This window comes from Oenanthe melanoleuca, chromosome 5 (genome assembly GCF_029582105.1).
Source record: "Oenanthe melanoleuca isolate GR-GAL-2019-014 chromosome 5, OMel1.0, whole genome shotgun sequence".
In the NCBI taxonomy this organism is placed as follows: Eukaryota; Metazoa; Chordata; class Aves; order Passeriformes; family Muscicapidae; genus Oenanthe; species Oenanthe melanoleuca.
In genome coordinates, this window is record NC_079339.1 from 58,656,702 (window position 1) to 58,682,321 (window position 25,620).

A 25,620-nucleotide genomic window follows, 5' to 3' on the forward strand; every position below is an offset into this window, starting at 1 on the left:
GTGTCCCCTGGGGTGCAGGACAGTGTGGAGCCGGGGTGATGCCACCCCGGGGGATAGGACAGTGTGGAGCCGGGGTGATGCCACCTTGGGGTAAAGGACAGCAAGGACTCAGAGTGGTGTCCACTTGGCTTGTGGCATGATGAGAACCAAGGTGATGCCACCCTGGGGGACAGGACGGCGGGGAGCTGGGGTGATGCCATCGGGGGGACAGGATGATGAGGAGCTGGGGTGATGCCATCTGGGGGACAGGACGCTGAGGAGCTGGGGTGATGCCATCTGGAGTGCAGGGCAGCAGGCAGCCAAGGTGATATCCCCGTGGGGTGCAGAATGATGGGAACTGAGATGATGTCACCCTGGGGGACGGGACATTGGGAGCTGGGGTGATGCCACATTGCGGCGTGCGGTGACAGGAACTGTGATGATGCCATTTGGGGGGATGGGACATTGAAGGGTCGGGTGATGCCACCCTGAGGTGGGGACAGTGGCGACCATGGTGGTGCCATCCTGGGGGACAGGAAGTGGTGCTCGGCTGGTGCCACCCAGGGGTGCAGAACCCGGAGGGTTCTGCAGGGAGAGATGGGATGATGTCCCCTGAGGCGCAGGATGATGGGAACCGACGTGATGCCACCCGGGGGACCAGGACTTTGGGGACCGATGGTTATACTGTCCTGAGGTGCAGGACAACGGGAAGCTGAGGTGATGCCTCCTTAGGGGACACAACAGCGGGGAGTTGGGGTGCAGAACAGAGGGGACACGCCGGTGCGGGACACCCCGGCCAACCCCCAGAGCTGTCCCCCGTGCCGGGGGCGGTCCCGGGCGGTGCCGCACAAAGGCCGCCGGTCCCCCCGCCCCGGGGCCGTCCCGCACCCCCGGGGCCGCCCCCGAGCCTCGGCCCAATAAACGCGGCCGCATTTGAACGCGGCGCCTCCCCCGGCCCCGCAACGCTCCGAGCGCTCCGGCAGCGCCGCCGCGCCCGCGGCACCGGCAGCGGTGAGAACCGGGCGGGACGGGGCCGAGGGGAACGGCGAACGGGAAGGGAAAGGGTTTTCACCCAGCCCCGGTGCGGGGGGAGCGCTGCCCGCCCCGGTCCCTCCTCCGCGGGCGGTACCGGGCGCTGCCCGCCCCTTCCCGTCCCTTCCCGGCGCGGCGGCCGCGTGTGCGGGAAGGGACCGGCCGGAGGGAAGGGGCGCAGCGGCGAGGTGGGTGCCTGGGGAAGGGGCTCTGGGGGCGGGGGGTGCTGGGGGAGAAGGGGGGATGCTGAAGGAATGAGGTGCTGGAGAGAAGGGGGGGGATGCTGGAGGAATGGGATGCTGGAAGTGTGGGGGTGCTGGAGGAAGGGGGTGATGGAGATTAGGGAATCGCGGTTTCTGCCGTGTCTGTGAGTGGCATCCACGCCAAAACCCCCCAGGGTCTCTCCGAGGTTCCTCGAGGTGACAGGTACCGGGTGCCGCTCGCCCCCATCCCGGCTGCATCCCAGAGATGCTCCAAACGCTGGGAGCGGGTTCTGGACCGCTCTCCCCGGGCTGAGCCCTGCGAGCAGCCGGCTGTGGCTGGAGGAATTAGTAACAGCGTTTGTTTTGTCATCGGCGAAGCTCTGGCTGTCACCAGGGTGGCAGACAGCATCTGCTGTCTGGTCACCCACCGTGGGCCCGTCTCCCTCGGAGCATCCCTGTAGGGATGGAGGGAGGCTGGCAGCCAGGAAAGCCAAAATCCACAGCCCGGGAGGATGCAGTGCTGGGTGGGAGACACTTAGGGTGTATCCAGCTCATGCTCCTCGTGTGCTCCCCAAAACGGAGCCGAGGGAAGGCGCTGGTCGCGTTATCGCCGTGATTCAGCAGAGCCCGGCTTTATCGGGGCCGGCGCAGCTCTGCGCTCCGGGAATTACCGAATCCCTCATCTCCCGGTGCTGGATAAATTACCGGCTCGCTTTGTTTACTCCTGAAATAATCAGCTTTGTGCCTCCACCTTGGGCTTTATCGCACCCGGGGCTCCCCGTGTTACTGCAGAGCGACTCCAGCCCGATTTGCAAAATCAAACCAGATGGGCGCTTTGTTTTTCCTTACGGAGAGAAGGCTGGCAGTGAAAAGCCCTATTACAATGCAAATACCGGGCTGGCGTGAATATTCAAACCGCTGCGCTGCTTTTGAAGCTCTTTACATAAATTTATAGTGCTTTTATACGCCATCGCTGCTTTGCTAATCTGGAGTGGAGCTTGGTTAACAGAATCGCTGCTCTCTGCCAACTTTGGAGGGTCTGGGGGTGTTTTTGGGGGGCGCTGGGAGAGGTGGCTTTGAGGTGCAAAGGGAAAATGGTGAGTGTGGTCAATGGGGAGGAGGGACCGCCAGCTGTAGGGCTGGCTCTGGTGGTGACCCTTGGAGAGCTGGGCGTGCTGTCAAGTGATTTACTGACATTTAGGTGCTTCATTGTCCTTTTCTGTCTTGTTTTTCCCTTTGGTTTCTCGGTGTGACCCTTTGTGAGGCTGCTGGGGTGGGCTGAGCTGGAAATTGCCCCGACACGGTGTGGGGATTTTGGGGTGGACACAGGGACAGGGCACTGAGCTCTTCTCTCTGGTGACCAGTGACAGGACAGGGAGTGGCTGGAGCTGTGTTGGGGGGATTTAAGTTGGATTTCAGGGAAAGGATCTTCCCCCAGAGGTGCTGGCACTGCCCAGGCTCCCCAGGGAATGGTGACATTCCCGAGGCTGCCAGAGCTCCAGGAGTGTTTGGACACCAGGGATGCCCAGGGTGGGAATGCTGGGGTGTCTGTGCAGGGACAGGAGCTGCTCTGGGTGATCCCTGTGGGTCCCTTCCAGCTCAGGGAATTCAGTGATTCAGCAGAGCTGCTGTGATGGATGAGATGCTTCATTAGGGGAAGGAGATAATGAGTGTGAGACAACCTCAGCTCTGCCTTTCCAGCAAGGGCTCCACAGTCTGGTTTTGTGGCTGCTGGACATCTCATATAAACCCCAGCACTGCAAACTGTGGGGTCCTGGTGGGTTTTGCAGCTGTGTTCACATCACCCTGCTTGTCACAAGTGCAGTGGGAAGGGAAAGTTGCTTTAAGTTGCCCAAGTGTGGCCGTGCTCTCCAGCACAGGGGGACACTGGAGCAGTGACATCCCATGGAGAAAGAGTTTGTGTTTTGGAGGTGGCCACAGGATGCTGCCCCACTGGGTAATTACTGCTAATTACCAGGCCCTCATTTGGGTCGAGGCAATCAAAAGTAGCAGCAAAAACAACGTTTTCCTGTTTTCCTCGCTGTCCCTTGGAGCTGATGACTTTTGTGAGGGCAGGTTGGGATAAGGGCAAGGTACCCATAGCCCTGGTTAGTGATGCAGCCCATGGGGCCAGGCAGAGCATCCCCAAAATCTCCTCTTGTGAAGCAGCAAATGTGATTTTGTTGGTCTAGTGGAAGGTGTCTCTGCCCATGGCTGGGCATGAAGTGGCCTTTAAACTCCCTTCCAACTCAAGAAATTCTGGGAAATTCATGCTGTTTACAAACAAAACAACCCCATAATTGTGCTAATTGTGGTGTTTTTTCTTGCTGATGCCATTGACTGACCAGGTAATCTGTGTCTTCATTAGCTCCAGGCTAAAGTTGATATTGATTCCAGGCACTTAATATTCGAAGCAGTAATTACTGTTTAAGCCTATATTGTTTGAGTTAAATTTAGCTGAGAATTTAGTCCTATCAGGCCCCTGCATTGTGTGCTGTGAAGGTTATCTGGCTCTCAGGAGGGGGTGGATTTAAAGGCAGGAAAGAAATGCCGGTGAAAACTTCCTCTTCTCATCATCTCAGAGCACTTTGCTTCCCCGGGCTGGTAATAAAGAGAACAGAAATCAGGAATAATGTGGTGCTGACTCTCCTAAATCTGCACTTTCTGCTCAAGCTGGTCATTCTAGGGGACTCTAAAGGACACAGAAGGCCAGCAATAAATCTGAACAAAGTGCTGCCCTGTGCAGGGACCGGCCCCTCTCCTCCTCCTCGGGGGGGACTGGGCAGCCCCCACTCAGCTGCTGCCTGCCTGCCCCTATTATCCCAGCCACCCTCCTGCATCTCAGCTGCTGGCCCATCTGGAGCAGAGATGAAAGGCTGGCCTTTAATTCGTGCTTTGTGTGCCTCTGTGTCCCCCCTCGGTCCCCCGTCACGGAGGTGGCTGCGCACGCCGGGGCTCTGACGATGCTGACCTCATTATTTTGACTGCCAGGCAATGCCAGGCAGTCTCCAGCTCCTCAGGTAGGAGGCTCTGGTGGTTTTTCCCCCCCTGGTGTGGAAGCACTGCTGAATAATTCAGGCAGGAGGAGGCATCTTGGGTCACCTTGTGCGGCGCTGCGTGCCGGAGCCGCCTGCCTAAGATGGAGGTTGTGCAGGATTGCAGGATCTCGGGGATGCTGGCAGCTCCCTGCACCCACTGACTGCAGGTAGGCAACCAGCCCTGGCCCTGCTGCTCATCCCTGGTGATTTCTGTGCTGGGAAGCAGCAAATCCCTTCCCAGGTTTCCCCTCTAAGCTCTAAGCCGTGGGGATGTGCCACGGTGCCAATATCTCACCTGGCCCGTGCACCTGATGCTCTTTTCCTTTAGGGATTGTGTTTTTCCTGCTGGTTTAATGGGGTTCCCAATGCTGGATTGGCCAGGGTTTGTTTTTGGGCTCTCTGCTGTTGTGGCATTGAGAGGGATGATCCCAGTGCTCCAGCAGCAGGGATGCTCGGGGATATACTGGGAGGTGGCATTTAGCTCTCTGCACTGACTGGGGAAACTGGTTCTGGCAGTGTAGCAGTAGGGTCAGGTGCTGGAGACATCTCTGGGGGGGCAGGAGGTGGCTGACCCTGAAGATAAGAGGTTGGAGAATGCTTGGGAAGCTCTGTGGGTTGGAGTCATCTTTGCTGGAGGCTTGGCTGTGAGTTTTGGGGCTGCTGGGATGTGCAGACAGGGCTCCCTGACACCAGGACCCAGCCACTGCCAGGCCCTGTGGGTGCAGGTGGGAAATGGGGCTGCCAGTGTGGGAATGGAAACAGGTTTGTTGTCTTCCTCCTGCTCTCAGGCACCTGAGTTTTTGGGTGCTGCCTCCTCCTGTGTGCCCCAGGTCGAATGTGTCTGTGCCCTCCCTGCTCCCCACAGGGCTTGGGTGCTGTGAGAAATCAGCTCAGGAGGGATTTGGGGTGGAGAATGGGGCAGGAGGGTGTGAGGCTCAGGACTGTGTGTCCCTGGCCATCCCTGTGTGTGGCAGTGCAGGAGGAGGGACAGCCTGGCTGGGCTGTCCCTGTGCTGTACCAGCCCTGCATCCCTCAGCAGATGTGGGATCCAGAGGATGCTGTGCCTTGGCATCAAGTGGGATCAAGGACACTGCAGCTGCAGTGCCTGCCCTGGAGATTCTCTGGCTGTTGAGCTGTGCTGGGCAGGAGTGTGGAATTGGAGCAGCTCTGCTTGGTCTGGGATGTCCAGGGAGCCACAAGAACCCTGTGAGGAGCAGAGGGGGCTGCAGGGCTGGGTGGGGAGGGGGTGGGTAGGACCCCCAGTTTTGGGAAATGTGTGCAGCAGTCACAAAACCAGAATTCCCATGGCTGGCTGGTGTGGGGCTGTGGGTGAGGCTGGCCAAGTTGGGTCCTTGGCACACCCAAGCATGGTGACAGTGCCTGTTGTGCCCCCAGGGTGGTGGCACATCCACACCAAGGCTCTGTGGTGGCTCTGGGTGACACTGCTGCCACCAGAGCCAGCCAGGAGCCCTGGGCCAGGCTGAACAAACAGATCCAGCCAAATCCTTCATTTCAGAGGGGGAATTTCCCTCTTCTGCCCTGCCAGAAGAGCTCCTGGGGCTGTGATCCTCTGTTAGCAATGGATGAGAGGGGTGAAAACTTGACTTGGAGGGGAAGATGAAGGCCTGAGGCAAGTTGGCTCTGGGCTTTGTGTGCCTGGTGCAGGACACCAGGAATATTTTGTCTGTCCCCACGCTGGGGTCAGCTCTGCTCTGGGTTTGCTGCCTGTCAGACCCTTCTCTGCCTTCAGCCAGGGTTTGACCTGAAATACCTGAGGCTGAGCAGTGCAGGGAGTGCTTGGCAGCTGGGCTTGATTTTTGGGAGTTTTTTTCCCAACCTACAGCATTCCATGATCCCAGCTGTGGTGCAGGGGGTGTGTTGTGCTGCCCTGGAGGGTTTGGGTTGGGGTCTCCTGCCCTCCCCTCCTCGTGCAGAGCCCCTCTTTGCTCCCTGCAGCTGCTGAGCTCTTGTTGGGTTGTTTATCTTCTCACCTGCAGCACCTGGGGATCGCTGGAGCTCAAGGGAACAATTTTCCCCTGCAGCACCTCAGCTGCTCCAAACAAGCTGCTCCTGGAGTCAGCATGAGCTGGCACGTAGGGACAGGGACGTGCCACGTGGGGCTGGCCCAGCCACCTGGGCTGTCCCCTCCCAAGGCTTTGGCTCTGCTGCCTTTTTCCCCTCGTGTTTTCTGCTCTGTCACTTCTTCCCCCAGCGGGATGGGAGAGGCTGGAGCAGTGGTGGAGCTCTTAGTGCAACCACCCACAGCCCCAAACAGCCTGGTGGGCAGCTCCTGCTCCAGCCCTTGGGGGTTTTTGCTGTCCCATGTCACCGAAGGTCACCTGTCCTGTCTTTTCCCACAGGTGAGCGTGGCAGGCTATGGGATGGATGAAGCTGAGCAGGACCAGTATGAAGCTCGCCTCAAGGAGCTCTTTGACAGCTTTGACAGCACAGGCACGGGGTCCCTGGGGCAGGAGGAGCTCACTGACCTCTGCCACATGCTGCACCTGGAGGAGGTGGCCCCAGCACTGCAGCAGACCCTGCTCCAAGGAAACCTCCTAGGCAGGGTAAGGATCTGGGGAGATGGAGGGGGCTGGGGAGCCAGGCATGCTTGGGATGGTCTTGGGAAGAGATTGATGGCTGTAATTTGTGTGTATCCAGCATTCCTGAGGCTTTGGTGCTGCAGGATTCGTGGGGTCTGGTCTGTCTGTTCACAGGGCAACTTCCAAGAGCAGAATTGTTGATAGCAGGGAAGGGAACTGCACTGACTGGAGGTGCTCTGAAACTCAGGAAGCAGCACTTGAGGCTGAGCCTTGTGCTCTGGTGTGCTCCCCAGTGTCCCCAGTGCCAGGTCCTGGCTGTCCTTGGGCTCACGCTGTGGCCATGCCCCCAGCTCCAGTTCCTGGTGGCCTGGGTCACCTCCCCAAACCTGCTCACCAGGTGCTTGCACAAACTCTGAGCTACTTAGGATGGGCCAAGCACCTAAATCCAGGGCTTGAGCCTGTGATTTAGGCTGGCTGAAGCTGTAGTTAGGCTGGCAGGGCTGTGCAGTCACGCATGTTTGTGAGGTACAGAACATTGCCCTGCTCAGGCAGTCGCTGTCTGAGCCACCTTTGCCCACATTACCTGTGCTGGTGGCTCCCCAAAGCCATTTTTCAGTTGTACCTTTGTGGAGTTAAGTGCCAGGGCACTGAGCAGCAGCTGCTTGCCCCTGGGGGGATCTCCTTGGGTGTCCTTGTGTCCTGCATGACGTCTTTCCCAGCACACAGAGTGCATTGGATCCTTCCCTGGAAATCACCCTGAAATCCCATCACTGCTCATTAGAATCAGAAAAATGTGTAGCAGGGCAGCCAGAGCTTTCAACAGACAAGCAGCCATCCCCACTCCAATTTCCAATCAAACTGCAGTTTTCACAAACAAAATAATTCCTTTAACAAACAAAGGGATTTTTGCTTTTTCCTTCTCTTCCTCTCCTGCCCTGGGGCTGCAGCTGCTCTGCTGACAGTGAGTGGAGCTGGAGCAGGGATGGATGCAGGCAGAGGTTGTTGACCTTTAGAGTTGCAGTGTGGCATTTTCTGGAGTACCAGAGACTTTCTGTGCTGCTCTGTCATCTTGAGCATTTAGCACTTGGATGCTGTTATCAAAGAATCATGGAATGGTTTAAAGATCATCCAGTTCCAACCCCCTGCCATGGGCAGGGACACTTTCCACTATCCCAGGTTGCTCCAAGTCCTGTCCAGCCTCATCTTGGACACTTCAGGGATCCAGGGGCAGCCACAGCTTTTCAGGGCCTCTCATCCTCACAGGGAAGAATTCTTTCCCAATATTTAATTTAAATCTCTTTTTCTTCACCTTAAAAAGCCATTTCCCCTTGTCCCCTTGCCATTTTCCCTTTCACCTTGAGAAAGGAAGGGCAGATGTCTGTCACAGCTGGGCAGGGCACCAAAACCCCCCTGTTAAAGCATCCTGAGTGTGCTGCCACACTCACCCCATCCCAGCCTGGAGCTCCCCCCTGCAGGGCACCAGGCATCCCATTTTATTTCATTCCCCCTTTGTCTCTGGGGATGTTTCTCCCTTCCAGCCTGCACAGGAGCCTCAGGACAATCTGTCTCCTGCCCCTGCTCCATCTCCTGTCTCGTTAGCAGCAGATTTAATGGCCCTGGGATCCTTGGGGTTTCCTAGGATCTCCTAGGGAGAACAGCAGCAAAAATGCTGCTCCCTGAGCACAGACTTGTTGCACCTGCCCTGGCAGCCCCTGGCTGCAGATGGTCCCAGCCTTTGTCTGCCTGCACTTCCAGGGGCTGGGATTTATGGAGGGCACTGGGGAGGGGGGCAGAGGGGGAAGGTTTTTGTCTGCTCAGGGGCAGCTCGTGCTTGCCTTTGTGCCTGGGCTCTGCTCCAGGGATGAATGCTCTGGGATCACAGGATGCTGGAATGGTTTGGGCAGGCACTGGGAGCTGAGCTGGAAGTGCTGGGAGGGTTTGGGGATTGATGGGGTCTGGTGTGGAGGTGTAAATCCTGCCCTGGCTGGTGGCAGAAGTGTTTTCCTCACACCGTGTGTGCTGGCAGCAGTTCCTGGGATTCCTCAGGATTCCAGTTTCCCCTGCCCTCGGTGGCAGCAGTGAGGGGGTGGGTGTGGCTGTGCCTGTCTGGCTGTGCCCTTTAATTAGCAGCAAACCAGAGGTGTCCTGGGGACAGTGCAGGGTTGGGGTGAGCCTGGAACCCAGTCCCCATCCCTGGAAGTGTCCAAGGCTGGGTTGGAGCACCCTGGGACAGTGGAAGGTGTCCCTGCCACGGCAGGGAGTGGGATGAGCTGAGCTTTAAGCTCCTTCCCAGCCCAAATCCTTGTGGGATTCTGTGAAGCTGGGCCCTGTGCAGTGCCTGTCCTTGGTGCTGTCCTTGAGCAGGGATGGGGAGCTCGGGTTTCACCTGCACCACTGCATTCACAGCCTGCAGCAAGGACAGACACCCTGCCTGGGGCTGCACTCTGGGGCCTCTTGCAAAATATCCTCCCCTGTGCCCACAGTGACTGTCCCCCCTGTGTCTGGGGGGTTTTCCATGCCCTGTTCTGATGTTACTGCAAGGTTGGTTTGTGAGGAGCTGGAGCTGTGCCAGGGCAGGTTTGGGCTGGATTTCAGGACGGTGCTGGCACTGCCCAGGCTCCCCAGGGAATGGGGACATCCCCAAGGCTGCCAGAGCTCCAGGAGAGTTTGGAAAACACTCCCAGGGATGCCCAGGGTGGGATTGTTGGGGGGTCTGTGCAGGGACAGGAGCTGCCCTGGCTGATCCCTGTGGCTCAGGATATTCTATGATTCTGCTTCTCCCCCAGCAGCCAAAAGGAGTTTGCAGGCAGGGCAGAGCTTTGGGGACAGGATGAGCTGAAGGAGCTGCTGTCCTGGCTGTGCCAGGGGCTCTGCAGGGAGCAGCAGGTACCTTGGCACAGGCCCCCAGCTCTTTCTAGTGCTAATCAGCCACTTCAGAGGGAGCTGCCTGGGAAGAGGCACCAGCATTTCTCAGGGGAGCTGGGGCTGCTCAGCAGCCACAGCTTTGGCTGGGCTGGGGGTGCCTCTCTGCTGCTGTGTTTGTCTTGTTTGCCTCTGATTGCTTGTTCTGGGAGCAGGCTGTGCAGTGCTGGTGTGGCTGTGGGGTTTTTTGCAGGGATGTGTGTGCTGTCCCTGATCCTGGGATCCAAACCCCCATTGCCTTCTGGCTGCTTGGGATCAGCCCCAGATGGCTCAGAGACCTCCATGAGCAGACACACAAATCAGCAATACCAGAACAGAATAGTAGAATCAGAGTGGTTTGGGTTGAAAAGGACCTTAAAGCCCATCTCATTCTACACCTTCCACTATCCCAGGTGCTCCAAGCCCATCCAGCCTGGCCTTGGGCACTTCCAGGGATGGGGACCCTGTGCCAGGACCTCCCTACCCTTGCAGGAGGATTTCTGCAGCATTTGCTGGCTTTGTGCTCCAGCCCAGCTGTAATTTTATCAGGGGTGTTTCTCTGAGCACTCTCTGCAGGCAGACACTCCACATCCAAGGTCAAACGTGCACCACAGACTGGTTTTGCTGGTTGGTTGCTTTAGGAAAATCTCTGGTCCATCTTGAGGGAAAATCTCCCTCCTCTGCCAGCTGGGACCTCACCTGCAGGGTGAGGAGGGCACTGGGGATCCCCCTGTGCCTGTCCCAAATGCTGATTTGCATTTTCCATCCTGCTGTGCAGCACAGGAGCATGGCCCCATCCTGCTGCACAGCCTGATCCTCCTCAGGCTCCTCTGCATGTGTGCTCATGGAAAATCAGTGTGACCTGGGGCTGGGGACATCTGTCCTTGTGCAGCTGAAGGGCTCAGCTCCTCCTTCCTCCTCCTCCTTCCTCCTCCTCCTCAGTGCAGGCAGGAGCTGTGGGGCTCATCCCACAGAGCAGGTGATGTCAGTGGTGCTGCACACCTGCCCAGATGGTCTGACTTCATTTAATTGATTTAATTGATTTAATTCCCTGTGTTTGCATGGGGGATGCAAAGTGGATCTTGCTCTCTTGCTGCTGTCAGGTTCCATCCAGCCCCAGCACCCATCCCAGGCCTGGCTCTGTCTCTTGTCACAGTTCACTTGCTGAGAGGATCCCATGGGCAGGGAACCTGTAATTTGAACACCCTCATCTTTTATTCATCCTCATTTAGTCTAAATGTCAAGTTTGTTGTTTTTTTAATCGGGGAAATTCTCCTTTCTGTGTGAACTGTCCTTTTTGAAGTGCACCAGTGTCTGGAAATGGATGGCAGCAATTAGTATTCAGATGAAGCCATTCCTGATGAGCTTCTCTGCTGAACATATTTTTTAATTATGTTTAAAAAACATATTTAAAATTGTTTAAATCCACAGGGATGGCATGAGGTGCTCTCCTGTACCTCCATGGCTCACCTGTGTGAGCTTGTTGGTATTTTCTGAGCTTGCTTGACCCCTGAAAAACAGGCTGGAAGGCTTCAAACCTGAACTTTGCTGCATGAAAATCCCTCTGACTGCAGCTCTGGCTTCACCCTCTGCCAGCCAGAGCAGCCTTGCTGGCTTTCTTTAAATACATCATCTTTTGTTCCATGCTAAAAATTCTCCTAAGATTTATTTAGCCAAAAGAAATGGTAGCAGCCAGCTCTGCCTCACCACTGACCCATGTCAAATAGCTGCTCCAGCTGTCCCTGGGTGTCTGTGTCCCCCAGGGCTGGAATTGCTGACATTCCCCAGCACTGGGGGATGCTGCAGCCTCTCTGTGCCTGTTCCTGGCTGGGAGGCAGGAGACTCTCCAAAAAGGCACAGATGGGGGAAAAAAAAAAAAAAAAAAGGAGGAGAAGAAGCTCCTCAATGGCAGGATCATCTCTGTTTTTCCAAGATACACTCCAGGTTTAGATTCCTAGTTCAGCCCTCACAGAACTGCAGGAGCTGGAGCAGGGCTGCCCTGGAAAGGGAGGGATTTTTCTGCCATCCACATTGGGAAGTGGTTTTTGAAGCTTAATTAGGGCAGTGGAGCATTTCCACAATGGAGTATTCATCCCTGAGAGGAATGGGCTCATTGTAGGAGCCACTGACCCTGGCCAGGTCACCTCAAGTGATGGAGATGCTTCTTTGGACATGATTTTGGCTTCTTGCTCAATGGAAAAACCCAACCAGTGCATGAAATCTGTGGCTTTGGGCCTTTCTGTGGTGGCACTAATTCCTCCCACGTGCCCAGAGGTGCTGGCTGTGTCTTCATGTCCCTTGCTGTCCCTTCTCCAGGGCTCCTTTGTCCCCCTTGCTGAGGCTGTTGGCACAGGGGTGGTGATCTGAGTGATTCCCACTGGATCATTTGCCTCATTTTTAACTCCCTTCACCAGCTGATTTCCTCTTTTCTTCCTTTTTTTTTTTTTATTTCCACAGGTCCACTTTGATCAGTTTAAAGAAGCACTTATCCTCATCTTATCCAGAACCCTGTCAAATGAAGAGCACTTCCAAGAACCAGGTAAATACTGAAATGACCTAAAATAATCCATTTTCATTGACCAAGCAGCTGTGGGTGGCTCTCACAGAAGAACTTAGAAGAGAAAATGCATTTTAGGTGCTGCCATCCAAGCAGGGAAGGCTGATCTTGGGAGAAAAGGGAGTTAAAATCTATTGTGGAACTGTTTTTAGAGTCACTGACAAAGGGCTGCTGCTGAGGGGTTTTCCCAGTTGGTTTTTATGTTTTTAAAGGTTTTTTTTTTTTTATGTTTTCAAAGTCTATTCTGTTTCCCTGTGCCTGAGATGAGCAGGGTGTAGGAAGCTTCTCTGTATTTCTCCCAGGGAACAGTCAGGCTGCTCCAGAGATGTTCCTGAACAAGTGAAGCCCCTGAGAAACCAGGTGGGGGCTGGTCAGAGAATTCCAGGATGGTTTGAGTGGGAAGGGACAAATTCCACGCCCTCCCAGGCTGCTCCAATTCCCAGCCTGGCCCTGGACACTTCCAGGGATGGAAGTGCTCTGAGTCCTCCTATCCTGATTTTTCCTTGCTTTGTTTCAGTGTGCCTTGAAAATGTGGCTTTTTAGGCTTTCCTTGGCAGGAAATCTGATTTCATCTTCAGTGTTTTCCCCTCTCAGTGCACCAGGGACTGGGAGCTGTGGGGCTGAGCCCCTGCAGCCCCAGCTGGTGTCACACCTGTATGTAAATCCCTAATCCTGTCTTTGGAGCAGCAGGGCAGTGAAATCCCCCAAGGAGAAAAGAGCTTAGCAAAAGGGGAGAGGGAATTCTCCAGGTTTCCTCTCCTGCTGGAGCATCCCACTCTGGAGAGAGCAGCCTGCCAGCAAAATTACAACTTTCCCCTTTAAATAGGCTGCAGAAACCACAGGGCTGGAGAGGTGTGATTGATGGATTATTTTTATCTTCCACCTCTCATTTCCAAAGCTCTTTAATGCTTTGAGAGGGGTGGTGGCAGCTCTTGCACCTGGCATTCCTTACTGGAATTTCCAAGTGCAGGTGAGTGGGTGCTGAGGGGGGAGCATCCCTTCCATCCCCCTGGGGAAGGAGCTGGCACAGATCAACCCCAGTGAGCCAGAACTAATCCAGCATCTGCATTTATTGGGGTATCATGTGGCTGAGAAGCTCCAGCTTGATTGAAATGTAAATAAACCCTCCAGAAACAGCTAAATTTGGGGTTATCACAGGGGAGATGAGAAGTGAAGCTGGAGATCCCTCCTTGGGGACACTCTCAGCTGGGGTAGGAATGGCAGGAAATCAAAGGGTGTGGGGCACAGGTAGGGAGGCAGAGCCAGGCAGGCCTGGGAGGCATTTTATTTTTAATGCATTTTGACAGGTTGGTTAATGCCAAAGTCTTTGCTTCTTTTAATTTAGATCAAACTGGAGATTTGGAGAACAAGCTGCTTTGTGCTGGTGGTGTCAAACTGTCAGGGAGTGTGGAAATGCTGGTGTTCCAGCCTGCCCCAGGCTTGGGGGGGAAAAAATTGAGTTAAGAGCTCTAAATCGTATCATTTAAATGAAAATTTAATTTGGGGGGGATTGGAGGAGGAGGGGAGGGGGGAGAAGCAGAGGTTGTCAGGCTGTTTGCTGTGGAAGGAAGTGGCTGTGATGGTTTTATCCAGGGATTTGGGTGGTGGGAAGGGCAGGGATGGATGGGATATTGGGAAAAAATTCCTCCCTGTGAGGGTGGGGGAGCCCTGAGAAGGTGCCCAGAGCAGCTGTGGCTGCCCCTGGATCCCTGGCAGTGCCCAAGGCCAGGCTGGAACAAGCTGGGACAGTGGGAGGTGTCCCTGCCATGGCAGGAGATGATTTTCAAGGTCCCTTCCACCCTGGTTCTGGGACAGGGCTCTGGGGTGACAGCAGGAACCAGGGCTGGGGACAAGGAACCAGAACTGCTGCAGGTCCTGCAGAAACAGCTGATGGGGTTTCCTCATTTTGGGAGGAAGCACTCAGGCTCACAGAGAGCAGCTGATTTATTTCTATATATTTATTTCTATATATTTATTTCTATATATTTATTTCTATATATTTATTTCTATATATTTATTTCTATATATTTATTTCTATATATTTATTTCTATATATTTATTTCTATATATTTATTTCTATATATTTATTTCTATATATTTATTTATCTTTTTCTCTCAGCAACGAGGCTGAATTCCCTTTGCAGAGGTGAGGATGGTGCTGCAGGCCCTTTGCAGGAAGCAGCCCTGGAAACTGAGGCAGGCAGAGCTCCAGAGCTGCTGTAATGTCCCCTGGAGGGTGTCAGTGTGGGGACACAGACCCAGCTGTGAGCCAGAGCATGGGCAAAGCCTGGCTCTGCTGGGAACAGGCAGGGGGACATTCCAGGAAAGGCAGAAAAATGCTTGAGTGTGGTTTAAAATAATCATTATTTTAGTTTTGGAGGTCCATGAGATCAGGCTGGGTGCTGCTGCCCTTTGTCCCTGCAGCTGTGAGGGGGGGCTTGGGGACAATAAAACAGATTTAAGGGTGGTGAAAGAGGGAAAAAAAAATCAGTTGTGTGGGTGATTAGGGGAAAAAAAAAATCCTGCATTTTCCTGCCCATTATAGCAAATAAAAAGTGCATGGAAGCTGGGCTAGGAGGGGATTATTGGGTGGAGTGCAGGATTACAGGAACACCCAGGAGAAATTAAAGAGCAGTTTGACGCCATCGTCCCTCGGGCACCAGGGGCTTTGGGGTTTTTCCTTTCCTTCCTTCTCGGTTTTTTCCCCCTTTTCTTCCTTCCTCATTTTTCTTTTTTCCCCTTTCCTTCCTCGTTTTTTTTTTTCCCCTTTCCTTCCTCGTTTTTTTTTCCCCCTTCCTTCCTCCTCATTATTTTTCCCCCTTTCCTTCCTCCTTCGTTTTTTTTTTTTCCCTCCTTTCCTTGCTTCCTCGTTTTTCTTTCCCCTTTCCTTCCTTCTCATTTTTTCCCCCCTTATTTTTTCCCCCCTTTCCTTCCTCGTTGGTTTTTTTTTTCCCCCCTTTCCTTCCTCGTTGGTTTTTTTTTCCCCCCTTTCCTTCCTCGTTGTTTTTTTTTTTTCCCCCCTTTCCCTCCTCCTCGTTTTTTTTTCCCCCCTTTCCCTCCTCCTCGTTTTTTTTCCCCCCTTTCCCTCCTCCTCGTTTTTTTTCCCCCCTTTCCCTCCTCCTCGTTTTTTTTCCCCCCTTTCCCTCCTCCTCGTTTTTTTTCCCCCCTTTCCCTCCTCCTCGTTTTTTTTCCCCCCTTTCCCTCCTCCTCGTTTTTTTTCCCCCCTTTCCCTCCTCCTCGTTTTTTTTCCCTTGCTTCCTCATTGTTTTATCCCTTTCTTTTTGTTTTTCCCTTTCCTTCCTTGTGGTTTTTCCTTCCTCATTTTTTTTTCCCTTCTGGAGAGAACAGAGCTGCCCCCTAAAAGAAGGGTGGGGATGATTCCCTTTGGAAGGAAAGGGGGAAAGGTTGTTCAGGGATAAAACCAGTGTCACTGCCCAGACAGGTGTGCTTGATGCCACAGAATATTTTTGGGTCAAAACTACTGATTTTGGATTGTGGTGACCCTGCCATGACTCCTCTCTTCCTCCTGTGCTGAGGCTGAATTATGAAACAGGACTTGGAGCAGTTCAGACATACCTGGTGCCTCAGGGGATTAGGATTTAGCAGATCCTGCCTGCCTTGTGCTTTGCCCAGCAGTTGGAACATCCCTCCCTCCCAAATCTTAAGCAGCAGAGGAATTAATTTCACCTCTAAAGGCTGGGATTGTGGGATGAGGGTCTTCCTGCTCTAAACCCCCTTTTGTCTGAGCTGCAGGGCTTTGATGCCAGAGCCAGGGAAGGGAGCCCCCCTCCCTCCCCATCTGAGGGCAGAGCAGGATTTTGAAATGACTTATCTGGTGCAGAAAGGCAGAAAATCAAGTGTAAATCTCCAGCCATGGAGATGTTTCACTGCTGGGATGGATGGGGGGAGTGAGGGAGGGAATTGATGGTTTCTGTCCATGGCACTGAAATCAGACTTAGGGGGGGTTATTTCATTTCAGGGGCACTTTGAGGGCCTCAAACCCTCTGGGCAGTGGGCAGCAAGGTGAAAGTTTCTTCTCTCAGCCTCCTGCTCTTGCCCCCAGCCTGGGGGCAGATCAGGGGGGCAGATCAGACCCCAGTGTCTAATTAGGCACCAGCTCTGGAGTGTGTTTTACTAAGCCCATGCTTTGCCAAGGGCTGTAGGAAGCAGGGAGGGCTCAATCTGTTTTATTTTTTCTATTTTTTTCACATTTTTGTTGATAGCCACACAATAGTGGTGGGGGTTTGGGCAGCAGCACCTCACCTTGCCCTTGGTGGGAGGAGTGGGTACCAGAGCATCCTCTCCTCTGTTCTGGGGGATATTTGGCATTTTTGGGGATAAATAGCACACAGGGCTGTCTCATGGGGAGCTGCTCCAGTGAAAGGCCTGATTTTGACATCTGTGCTTCTGAGAGCACATGTGGGTTGAGCAGCTCTTTCCATCTAAGGTTGGGCTTGATGACCTCAGATCTTTTCCAGCCTTAATGATTCTCTAACCCTTCCTCCTCAGTTTGGGCTGAAATGAGAATGTTCAGCTCATCAGGGAGTTTCCTGCTTTCTGCTTTTGTGTGTGCTCAGCATTCCCTAAATATTGGGAAGGGTGGGAGCATCAAGGGCACCAGGTATTGTACTGGGGGCTGGGAAAGCAGGAGATGGAGAGGCTTGGAGGATGCTGCAGGTGCTGGAAAGGAATTTGTGCTTCCAGGGATGGGGCTGCAGGATGTGATAAGGGAAGAGCTGGAACCCAAAAGCACCCTGGCTCTGGAAATGGGATTTCAGAGTGCCTGAGCTGGGATCCCCTCAGCAGCTGGGCTCAGGCACAGCTGGTTTGGAAGTTGGAGCAAACTTTATTCTCCTCAAGCTGTGAAGGGTCACCTTTCCCTCCTGGGGATGTTCTCAAGCTTCACAGTTTTTTAATTACAAAAGGCAAACAAGCTCACCCGTGGTGCTCAGAGAGAGGAATCAGCTGCCAGCCTGCAAATGCTTAAAACACAGAATGGGAGATGCTCCTGTTCCCATTCCTGTGCTTGCAGGGGGCACTTGTGATGGCACTTGTGCTTCAGAGCAGTTTGGGTTAAAAGGGACTTTGAAAACCATCTCATTCCAACCCCTGCCATGAGCAGAACACCTTCACTAGATCAGTGAATTCCCAGCTGCAGCAGTGGGAAAACACAGTGCAGCAGGAAACAGGATTCTTGGGGAAATCCAGAAGGAAATTTAGCTGTAGCTTCACTATTGCTGAATTCCACCTTCTTCCCCCTCCTCCATCTCTCCAAAGACAGATGGAGGTACTGCTCTGTCTCAGGAATAATAAAAATGATTTCTGAAGAAAAACAAAGCCCCCAGCCCTCTCTTGTGCAGGAGGGAGAAAATAACTGGGTGAATGAGTCGCCACAAATATTAGCATTTCAGAGAGAGCTGCTGGATGGAGATTGTTCACCACAGGGTGGGCTTTAATAGCAGTGATAAGGTTTGCTTTTGTTCTGGGGCTCTTCCTTAATCAGCCTGGCTCCTCCTGATTTTTCTATCGGTGCACTCCATCGCCCAACTTTCATGTGCTGAGTCCCAGCTGCAGCAAATCTTGTTAGAATGGCCTTGTTCAAACACGGGTGCTGGGCTTGTTCCCTAGAGCTGCACCGTGGCTGGATGGAGAGTGGGGCTGCAGGAATCAAAGCACTCCTCAGCCTGTGTATTTTATAATTCATTGCATAGCTAAGTTGTGGAATATTTTTTTTTTTTTTTTGCCTCTAACAAGCTTGAAGCCCTTTCTTCCATATCTAAAGGAATATTATCCGAGGAGGCATTTGGGTAGGGGGGTTTGGAGACCTGCTGCTTTCTCTGTGTCCTTTGTCAGTGGTGGAACAGCTTCCCTGTGCCTTATTAGTATTGCACTCCTGCATTTCTTTTATATCAGAGCCCTCTGCAAATAAAATTTTCAAAAGCTGCTGCTCTTGCCACCGCGAATGGCGGAAAATAAAAGATGATGGAGTCCTGGGGGGGTTTCAGCAGTCAGGTTAGCAAACACTGAAACAAAGCATGGCACAGTGCCTTCCCCTAATTGAATCCCTGGTTAATTTGGTCCTTGGTTTAATTTGCCCCCTGCTCCAGACGTCGGAGGATTCTCTCAGAAAACAGCCCAAAATGTGCTTATTTATTTTGTGTTTTGATCCTGGCCTGTGAGTGCTCACAGATAATTCAGTCCCCAAAGGCAGGAGCTTGCTGGGGGGAGCTGGAGCTGGGGAATGTGGAGCCCCTGTAATTAGCTGACGACTCCAAAGGGTTATTTAGATCTTGCAGTTGGCTTTGGCTGCTCAGCACAGGCTGGGACCTGCCCCACTCTTGCCTGGATCAGCTGCTCCTGTCGGCCCCTGAGAGGCTCCAAACTTGCCCAATTTGTTTCTGCTCACCCGTTTGTTTGGGCATTTTTAATGGAGCTGAAATTCAAACCCACAGAGAGCTGCAGTGGCCGCCCAGGTGTCTGCAGGATCTGGAGACTTGAGCTGCCTCAGTGCAGCTCTGGCCCTAATTAAACCTGCCTGGTGCTGCTGATGGAGATTAGTGCAAGGATGGACTTTCCATCCAAGGCTCTTGGCAGGGTTGAGGGGATTTTTCCCCCCACTTCGTGTTAGCTTGATCTGGGAATTGGGGAAGGGTGAGGAAGAGGAAGATTGCACTTTGTGACAGCTTTTTTTGGAAGGGAGCAGCACCAATTTTAACCATCAGAGCCAATGGCAGGGTGAGGGTCGTGCTGATCCAGGCATGGAGCCTCCATTGGGAATGATGGCAGCAGTTGGGTTCTCAAAATTCTGCCAAAAAAGCCAGCCCTGAGAGAGCTCCAGCCCCACGTTCCTGATGTGTTTTTGTGCTTGGATCCCCAGATTGCTGCCCAGAAGCACAGCCCAAGTACATCAAGGGGGGCAAGCGCTACGGGCGCCGCTCCCTGCCCGAGTTCCGGGAGTCGGTGCAGGACTTTGCCGAGGTGACGGTCATCGAGGAGCCACGTCCTGCTCACATTGCTGCTGCCCAGGAGGTGAGCAGGGAGGGCTGGGGCTTGGGGTGGCTTTGTCACCTCTGAGTATGGCTGTCACCTCTGAGCATGGCTGTTCCCCGCATGCAGAGAGGTTGGGATGTGCTTGGAGCCTTCCCAGTAAAGGCATTGGATGCTCTCCTTGCTTGTTGGGGTGGCTTTGTCACCTCAGGTTGTGGCTGCTCCCCACACCCAAAGGAGATTTGGGTGTCCCAAGTGCTCCCCTTGCCTGTCCCCAGGGACCAGCCGTGCCAGGCAGCTCCTCCCTCGCTCCCTGTGCCGTGGGAAGTGGGGAAGGAGCGGGGCTGACGTGCTCCTGGCTGCACTGAGGGCCAGCAATTAAGCCAAGGCTGAGCTGCTGCCTCCGTGGCTAACGAGGTGTGGGCTGGGAGCAGACTGAGCACGTCCACAGCCATTAGTGCAGCTGCCAAAATCTGGCCGTGGCTCCAGCAGGAGGGATGGGGAAAAGGGGTGGTGGGCAGCAGAGCCCTCCAGCCAGCAGCTGCTTTGGGACAGTGGCATCTAATTGCTCCAAAAAATCCACGTTCCTGGTTTTGTGCTCCAGATTTGTGGCTCTCTTTGTGGCAGTGCTTTCCATCCCAGAATCTCCTCTGGCTTCCCCAGCCAGGAAAGCCAAAGGAGCTGAGGCTGGAATTGGTTCTGTGTGTCAGAGCACAGCCACAGCAGCGTTTCCCTGGAGCTGGGCTGCTTCCAGCTGCCCTGCTGTGCCAAGTATTGTTGATTCAGGAGCATGTGGTGGGAGTTTTTCCACTGGGAAGGAGAAGCATTGCTGCTTTCTCCCTCCTTTCTCTCGTGGCTTCACTTGGAGTTGGGATCCTCTGCAGCCACTGTTGTAGGGGGACACCCAATCCTGTGTGAAGGAGTTTCCAATTTCCATGGTTTCAGTGTTATTCCTATGCAGCTAGCCTTAAAAATTATAAACTCCTCAAACCAACACCTCAAAGAAAAGCTTTTCCACCCCACCCAGCTGCTTTTCCCTGCTCCTGGTGGTCTTTGCTCACCACCACAGGGATGCTCATCCATCTCCTGCTGTTGGCCACATGGGCTGCCCTGACCTTGGGATCGATGTTAATCCACCCTCACTCCCCAGGGAACTGATGACCTTGGTGGAAGAGGCTTCTCTAATCTTACCCCTTGGTTTTAGCTGTCACAGAGGTGTAAAAGGGTAGTCCATTAACAAGGGCAGTTAATTAACCAGCTGGTGTGTGACCACGCTGTGCCAGGGGGCTGGGTCAGTCTCCAGCTGGGAATGCCTGTTGCACCTTTTGGGCTGGTTAATTCCTTTGCAGCTGGAACAAAAAACAGGCTAAACTTGTGAAATCCCTACGTCTCCACAGCAGATCCTCTTGGTGTGCATGGCAGTGAGGTGCTGGGAGGTGTTGGGGTCCCAGGGCAGCGTTGGAGGCTCCTGGAGCACTGACTCCTTGGGGCTGGCAGGAGCAGCCTCTGCCCAGTTCTGTGCTGCTGTGTGTACGAACACGCTGCTGGCCTGGCCTGAGAACTGGGGCAGCCTGGCTTAATTGCTGCTTGCTCTCAGGCAGTGCCAATTAAAAGGGCTCAGGCTCTGTCTGAGAGGTTTCCTTCCCTCCCTCCCTTGGTAAACACAAGGGGAAAAGGCTGGGAGGCTGCTCTGGGATGGGCTGCCCAGGGAGGCTCCCGGACCTCCATCCCCAGGGGTTTTTCAGGTGCTGTTGGGTAAAGTAATGAGCAGCTGGGTTTGGATTTGGCATTGACTCTGCTGTGAGATGGGGGGTGCTGGTGGGATCCTGAGGGTCCCTCTGACCTACAGGAGCTTGTCCCCACGGATGCTGGCTGTGCTGCCTTCCAAACCTCACTGGGAGCATCCAGCACCTCCCTTCCCCAGCTGCTGGCTCTGCTCTGGGGGAGATCCCTCCTACTTGCAGCTCATGGAATCCCAGAATGGTTTGGGTTGGAAAGGACCCTAATGTCATTCCAACATTCTACATAGGCAGGGTCAGTTTTTGCTAGTCCAGGTTACTCCAAGCCCTATCCAACTTGTCCTTGAGGTTTTGGGATCTGCTGGCACATCACAGTTCTGTCCCTTCAGTGCCTGCTGGAGCTACTGGCTCCCATGCTCTGTGTTTGCTTCTGCATAGAATTGTTTCCAGCATGGCCTGGGAGGCTCAGGTTGAAAATCCTGCTTTTGGGTCCTTGTTGTGAGGCTCCCAAAGTGGGAATGTCCTGGAAAGCCAGGATTTGGGAATAACAGCTCAGGATAGTTCCTGCTCCCAGAAAAAGGGATTTGTCACTCCATTGCTGGAGTGACTGATGCTTTAGAGCTGAAGGCACTTGGCAGAGCGAGGTGTGGGGATCTGACAGCACTTTTGGGGTGGCTGCTGGTGTGTGGATGTGGGGAGAACAGGATCCTTTAGCACTGAGGTCGGGCTCACCTCGTGGCGCGCTCCTGATCATCATTTTAATTAGCAATATATTCCGGGGGAGAACAAAGGTCTGTCTGGCTGGAGCAGATGGCAGGGGGAGAGGTGGCTGCTGCCTCATTCTGGGCAGAGCACAGGGCCAGGCTGCAGATGCTCAGGCAGCCCTGTGCTGCTGCATTCAGAGCCGTGGCCATCTGCTCCCCGGGCACGCGCCTCCCGGAGGAGAGGCATTCCTGGCATCCCCCTGGCTGTGACCCGTGGCCAGCTGTAGCCCTGCTGGGGCTAGGGGACAATGAGGGGCTGCCACTGGGATGTCCTGGCCCCCTGTGCCTGCCCCAGCCCCTCTTTGTCCCCTCGCTGGCGGTGGCTGACCCCGAGCCCTGTGCAGGGAGGGAGGGGAGGTGACACGAGTGCCCCGGGGTCACTTCAGGGGTTTGCCAGCCCCAGATCCCCTGGCTTTGTTCAGCCTCTTCAGGTTGTTGGTGTTTATGGTGGTGAATCCCAGAATGGTTTGGGTTGGGAGGGGAGCTTAAATCCCATCCCATTCCACCCCCTGCCATGGCAGGGACACCTTGCCCTGTCCCAGGCTGCTCCAAGCCCTGTCCCGCCTGGCCTTGAGCACTTGGGACAGCAGCAGCTTGTCTGGTTTTGCTGAAAGTGCTTGAAGTGAGGGGCTCTGGTGCTGAAGTAATCTGATTCTGTACAAAAGTCTGTATGTTGCTTGTGCAAAAAGACTTGGACACAGGATCTGCCTTCTGAGCATCGCTGCCAGCTTCCCCTCAGTGTCCCAGCTGTCCCCAAGGACGAGGATGGGTGGCTGCAGGGTGACATCCCTGGCACCCAAGCCAACCCTCTCTCTGCACAGAGCTTTCTGCATTTTCAGATGGTAATTCCATCGAATCCCAGGATGGTTTGGGTTGGAAGGGACATTAAAGCCCATCCAGTCCCACCCCCTGCCATGGGCAAGGACATCTTACACTGTCCCAGGCTGCTCCAAACCCAGTCCAGCCTGGCCTTGGGCACTGCCTGGATCCAGGGGCAGCCACAGCTGCTCTGGGCACCCTTTATCTTTGTAAAGAACTCCCAGAAATGGGATTTAATGGCACCTGTTGCCTCAGCTCCTGCTTTTTGTCCCTCGTGGGACGTTGTGATGCTGTGGCAGCAAAGGGCCCTTGCCTGGTTCCTGCAGCTGAAACGGGAACAGCAGCAGAGCTAAAAAAACTCCAGTGACTTAATCCAGTTCCCATGGAAACGTTGTAGATTAATGGCTTTTAGCTGTAATCTGAATGAGACGTATTGAACTTTTCTGTGATGATTTAGAGCCTCTTTATGTCCTGGGTGACTTTGACTCCAAATCCATCAGTCACGTGCAGGCAGAAGTATCCCCTTGTACCACTGCAGGAGCAACATCTGCCACTGCTAAAGCAGAAGTTAATGTTGTGGGGCATCACGTGGGAGTAAATACCCTGGGCTGCTACAAGGGTGGTAGAGATGAGACAATGTGTAGTACATGAGGAAATCACCTTAAATGCTGTGCTTTTGCTCCTGGTACTGTCTGAGCTGGTGGGATGATGCCAGAGGCAGCAGGATGGTTTAAGACCACCAGAGAGTGTTGTTTTTTTTGGTTTTTTTTTTTCTTCTGTTAAGGCTTGTCGATAGCATAGCTCTCTCCTAATAGACATCTGTACTTGGTGGGGGAATTCTGAATTTGGCTTGGCTGAGTGTGGGGAAAATAAGGTGGTGGAAGGAAAGGATAACCCAGCTCTATGCAGCCCATGATCTCCCCTGCATCCCCATCCCCTCAACCATCAATACCTCAGAGAACAGCAGCATGGTTTGCTCAGAGGGCAAACCCCTCCCTCGCTCCCCAGCAGCCTGCCAGGCTCTGATCTGTCCCCTCTCCTGGGCCATTTGTGGGGCTTTGGGCTCTCTGTGGGTTCACGTGCCAGAACAAGGCAGGATCAAAGAGCCCTGGATTCCCAGCCCAGCCTGCAGGGAGATGAAAGCCTGGTGGTGTTTCTGTAGCTCCTTGGATGCTGGTCCCAGAGTCCCTTTCATTCGGGGATGTCTTGTGAGAGTGCTAACTCAGGAACCTTTTGTTTTCTCCCCAGCACTGGAAGGCGCGAGGCAGCGAGGAGTACGAGGCCGAGGGTAAGAGCAGAGAGCAGCACCTGGGTGTGCTGAGCCTGTTCCAGCTTTGAACAGGGATCACAGGAGCACGTGGGTGTGTGGGGCATCCCAGCCTGGCAGCTGCAGCTGGGGATGAGAGCCAAGGCAGGGACATCTTGTGCTGTGCCCTCTCTGCCCTCTTCATCCTGCTGTGGGTCTCCCTGAGCTCTGTCCTGCTCCCCACTCCTGCCCCCGGGGTTCTGGCTGTAGTGGAGCCTGGTGGGCACTAGATGTCAGCAGGGACCAGTCATTAGATGGTCCCTAATTGTCACAGGATTATAAAATCCTGGAATGGTTTGTAAGAGACCATAAAGTTCATCCAGTCCCACCCCTGCCATGGGCAGGGACACCTTCCACTGTCCCAGGTTACTCCAAGTCCTGTCCAGCCTGGCCTTGGACACTTCCAGAGGTGAGAAGTTTCTCTGGGCAACCTGAGCCAGTGTTTTACCATCTTCATCATCAAAAACTTCCTTTTAATTACATTAGCATGTCTTCCAGATAACAGCTGCTCTCTAACCCCTTCCCCATCCAAAGGGGCCAACATTTTTCTCCTAAAGCTGCTTTTCCAGCTCCAGGAGGTGACCTGGCAGCTCCCTTGATTCCATAACTGCCCAGGGGAGCAGGGGTCACTTTTCCATCTATACCATCAGCTGAGGCAGCAGAGCTGCCCTTCCCTGGCCACCAGACTCATCCACATTCCCAAAGATCCTCCTGGCCACAGTCCCAGCTGCTGGTCAGCCTGTACCTGGTCAGGCACTGGGAGTCCCCATCCCTGGAGGCATTAAAAGCTCTGTGGATGTGGCACTTGGGGACCTGGGTCAGTGATGGCCTTGGCAGTGCTGGGGAGCAGTTGGACTCCATGGTCTTAGAGGTTTTTTCCCCAACCTCAGCAATTCCATGGCTCTGTGGACATGAGGCTCCTTCCCCTCTGGTGGCACATGAGTGAAATGCTGAGCAGAACCTTCTGGTAAAGTCTGACCCTGCTGGGGCCAGTATCCAAATCCAAATGATCCCCTGGGATCTGCAGGGCCAGGAAGGAGCTGTGGCCACTGCAGCAGCAGGTCCCTGTGGGGTGCAGGACCCCCAGACCTCCTGGCCTCACTGCAGACACCAGAGCAATCTCCCCCATCTCCAGGACAGCTGCGCTTCTGGAACCCTGATGACCTGAACGCCTCCCCTGGGGCCTCACCCAGCCCAGAGTGGATTGAGGAGAAGCTCCAGGAGGTGTGTGAGCACCTGGGCATCACCAGGGATGGCCACCTGAACAGGAAGAAGCTGGTTTCCATCTGTGAGCAGTACGGGCTGCACGCAGCAGCCGGGGAGGTGAGTGTCCCACCCCATCACTGCCCCTGCCTGGGCCCCCAAAATCCCTCCTGGGATTCACCACAGGCACAGGTGGCTGCTTGGAAAGGAGTTTCCAGCTCCAGCTCCTGCTTTTCCAGTGAGGTTTTTGGTCCCAAACCATCAGGCTGCTGTAGGAGAAGCCAGACCCGTGGTGTGCGTGTCTGCTCATGCAATCACAGAGTGAGCTGGAATTTAAAAGCATGGCTTGGATTCCAGGCATGTCTCCTTAATCCTTGGAATTTTCTAGCTAGACAGCAAATATGGGTTAAATATTCATAGGTGGTTGCTTTTGACTTTGTGGAAGCCTGTGGGCTGTTTCTGTCCCACGAGAAAATGAAATCTTTAGCAAAAACAAAAAGGTTCTTATCAACTTAGGATTTAGTTTTTAATAAAAAAAGTCAGATTTTTTGC

General features: G+C 54.0%; 1 protein-coding gene across 3 annotated transcripts in view; it reads left to right on the plus strand.

The window, feature by feature from the left end:
* The first annotated feature begins 1,135 nt into the window (after positions 1-1,135).
* NIN (ninein) overlaps positions 1,136-25,620 on the plus strand; it is a 57,458-nt gene continuing 32,973 nt past the window's right edge. For all 3 annotated transcript variants that reach the window (XM_056493547.1, XM_056493548.1, XM_056493549.1), the window contains exons 1-6: positions 1,136-1,199; positions 6,613-6,816; positions 12,151-12,232; positions 19,128-19,279; positions 23,808-23,847; positions 25,001-25,188. In XM_056493547.1, the coding sequence (XP_056349522.1) occupies positions 6,634-6,816; positions 12,151-12,232; positions 19,128-19,279; positions 23,808-23,847; positions 25,001-25,188 (645 nt within the window). In that variant the 5' untranslated portion in view covers positions 1,136-1,199; positions 6,613-6,633. The remainder of the gene's footprint in view (positions 1,200-6,612; positions 6,817-12,150; positions 12,233-19,127; positions 19,280-23,807; positions 23,848-25,000; positions 25,189-25,620) is intronic.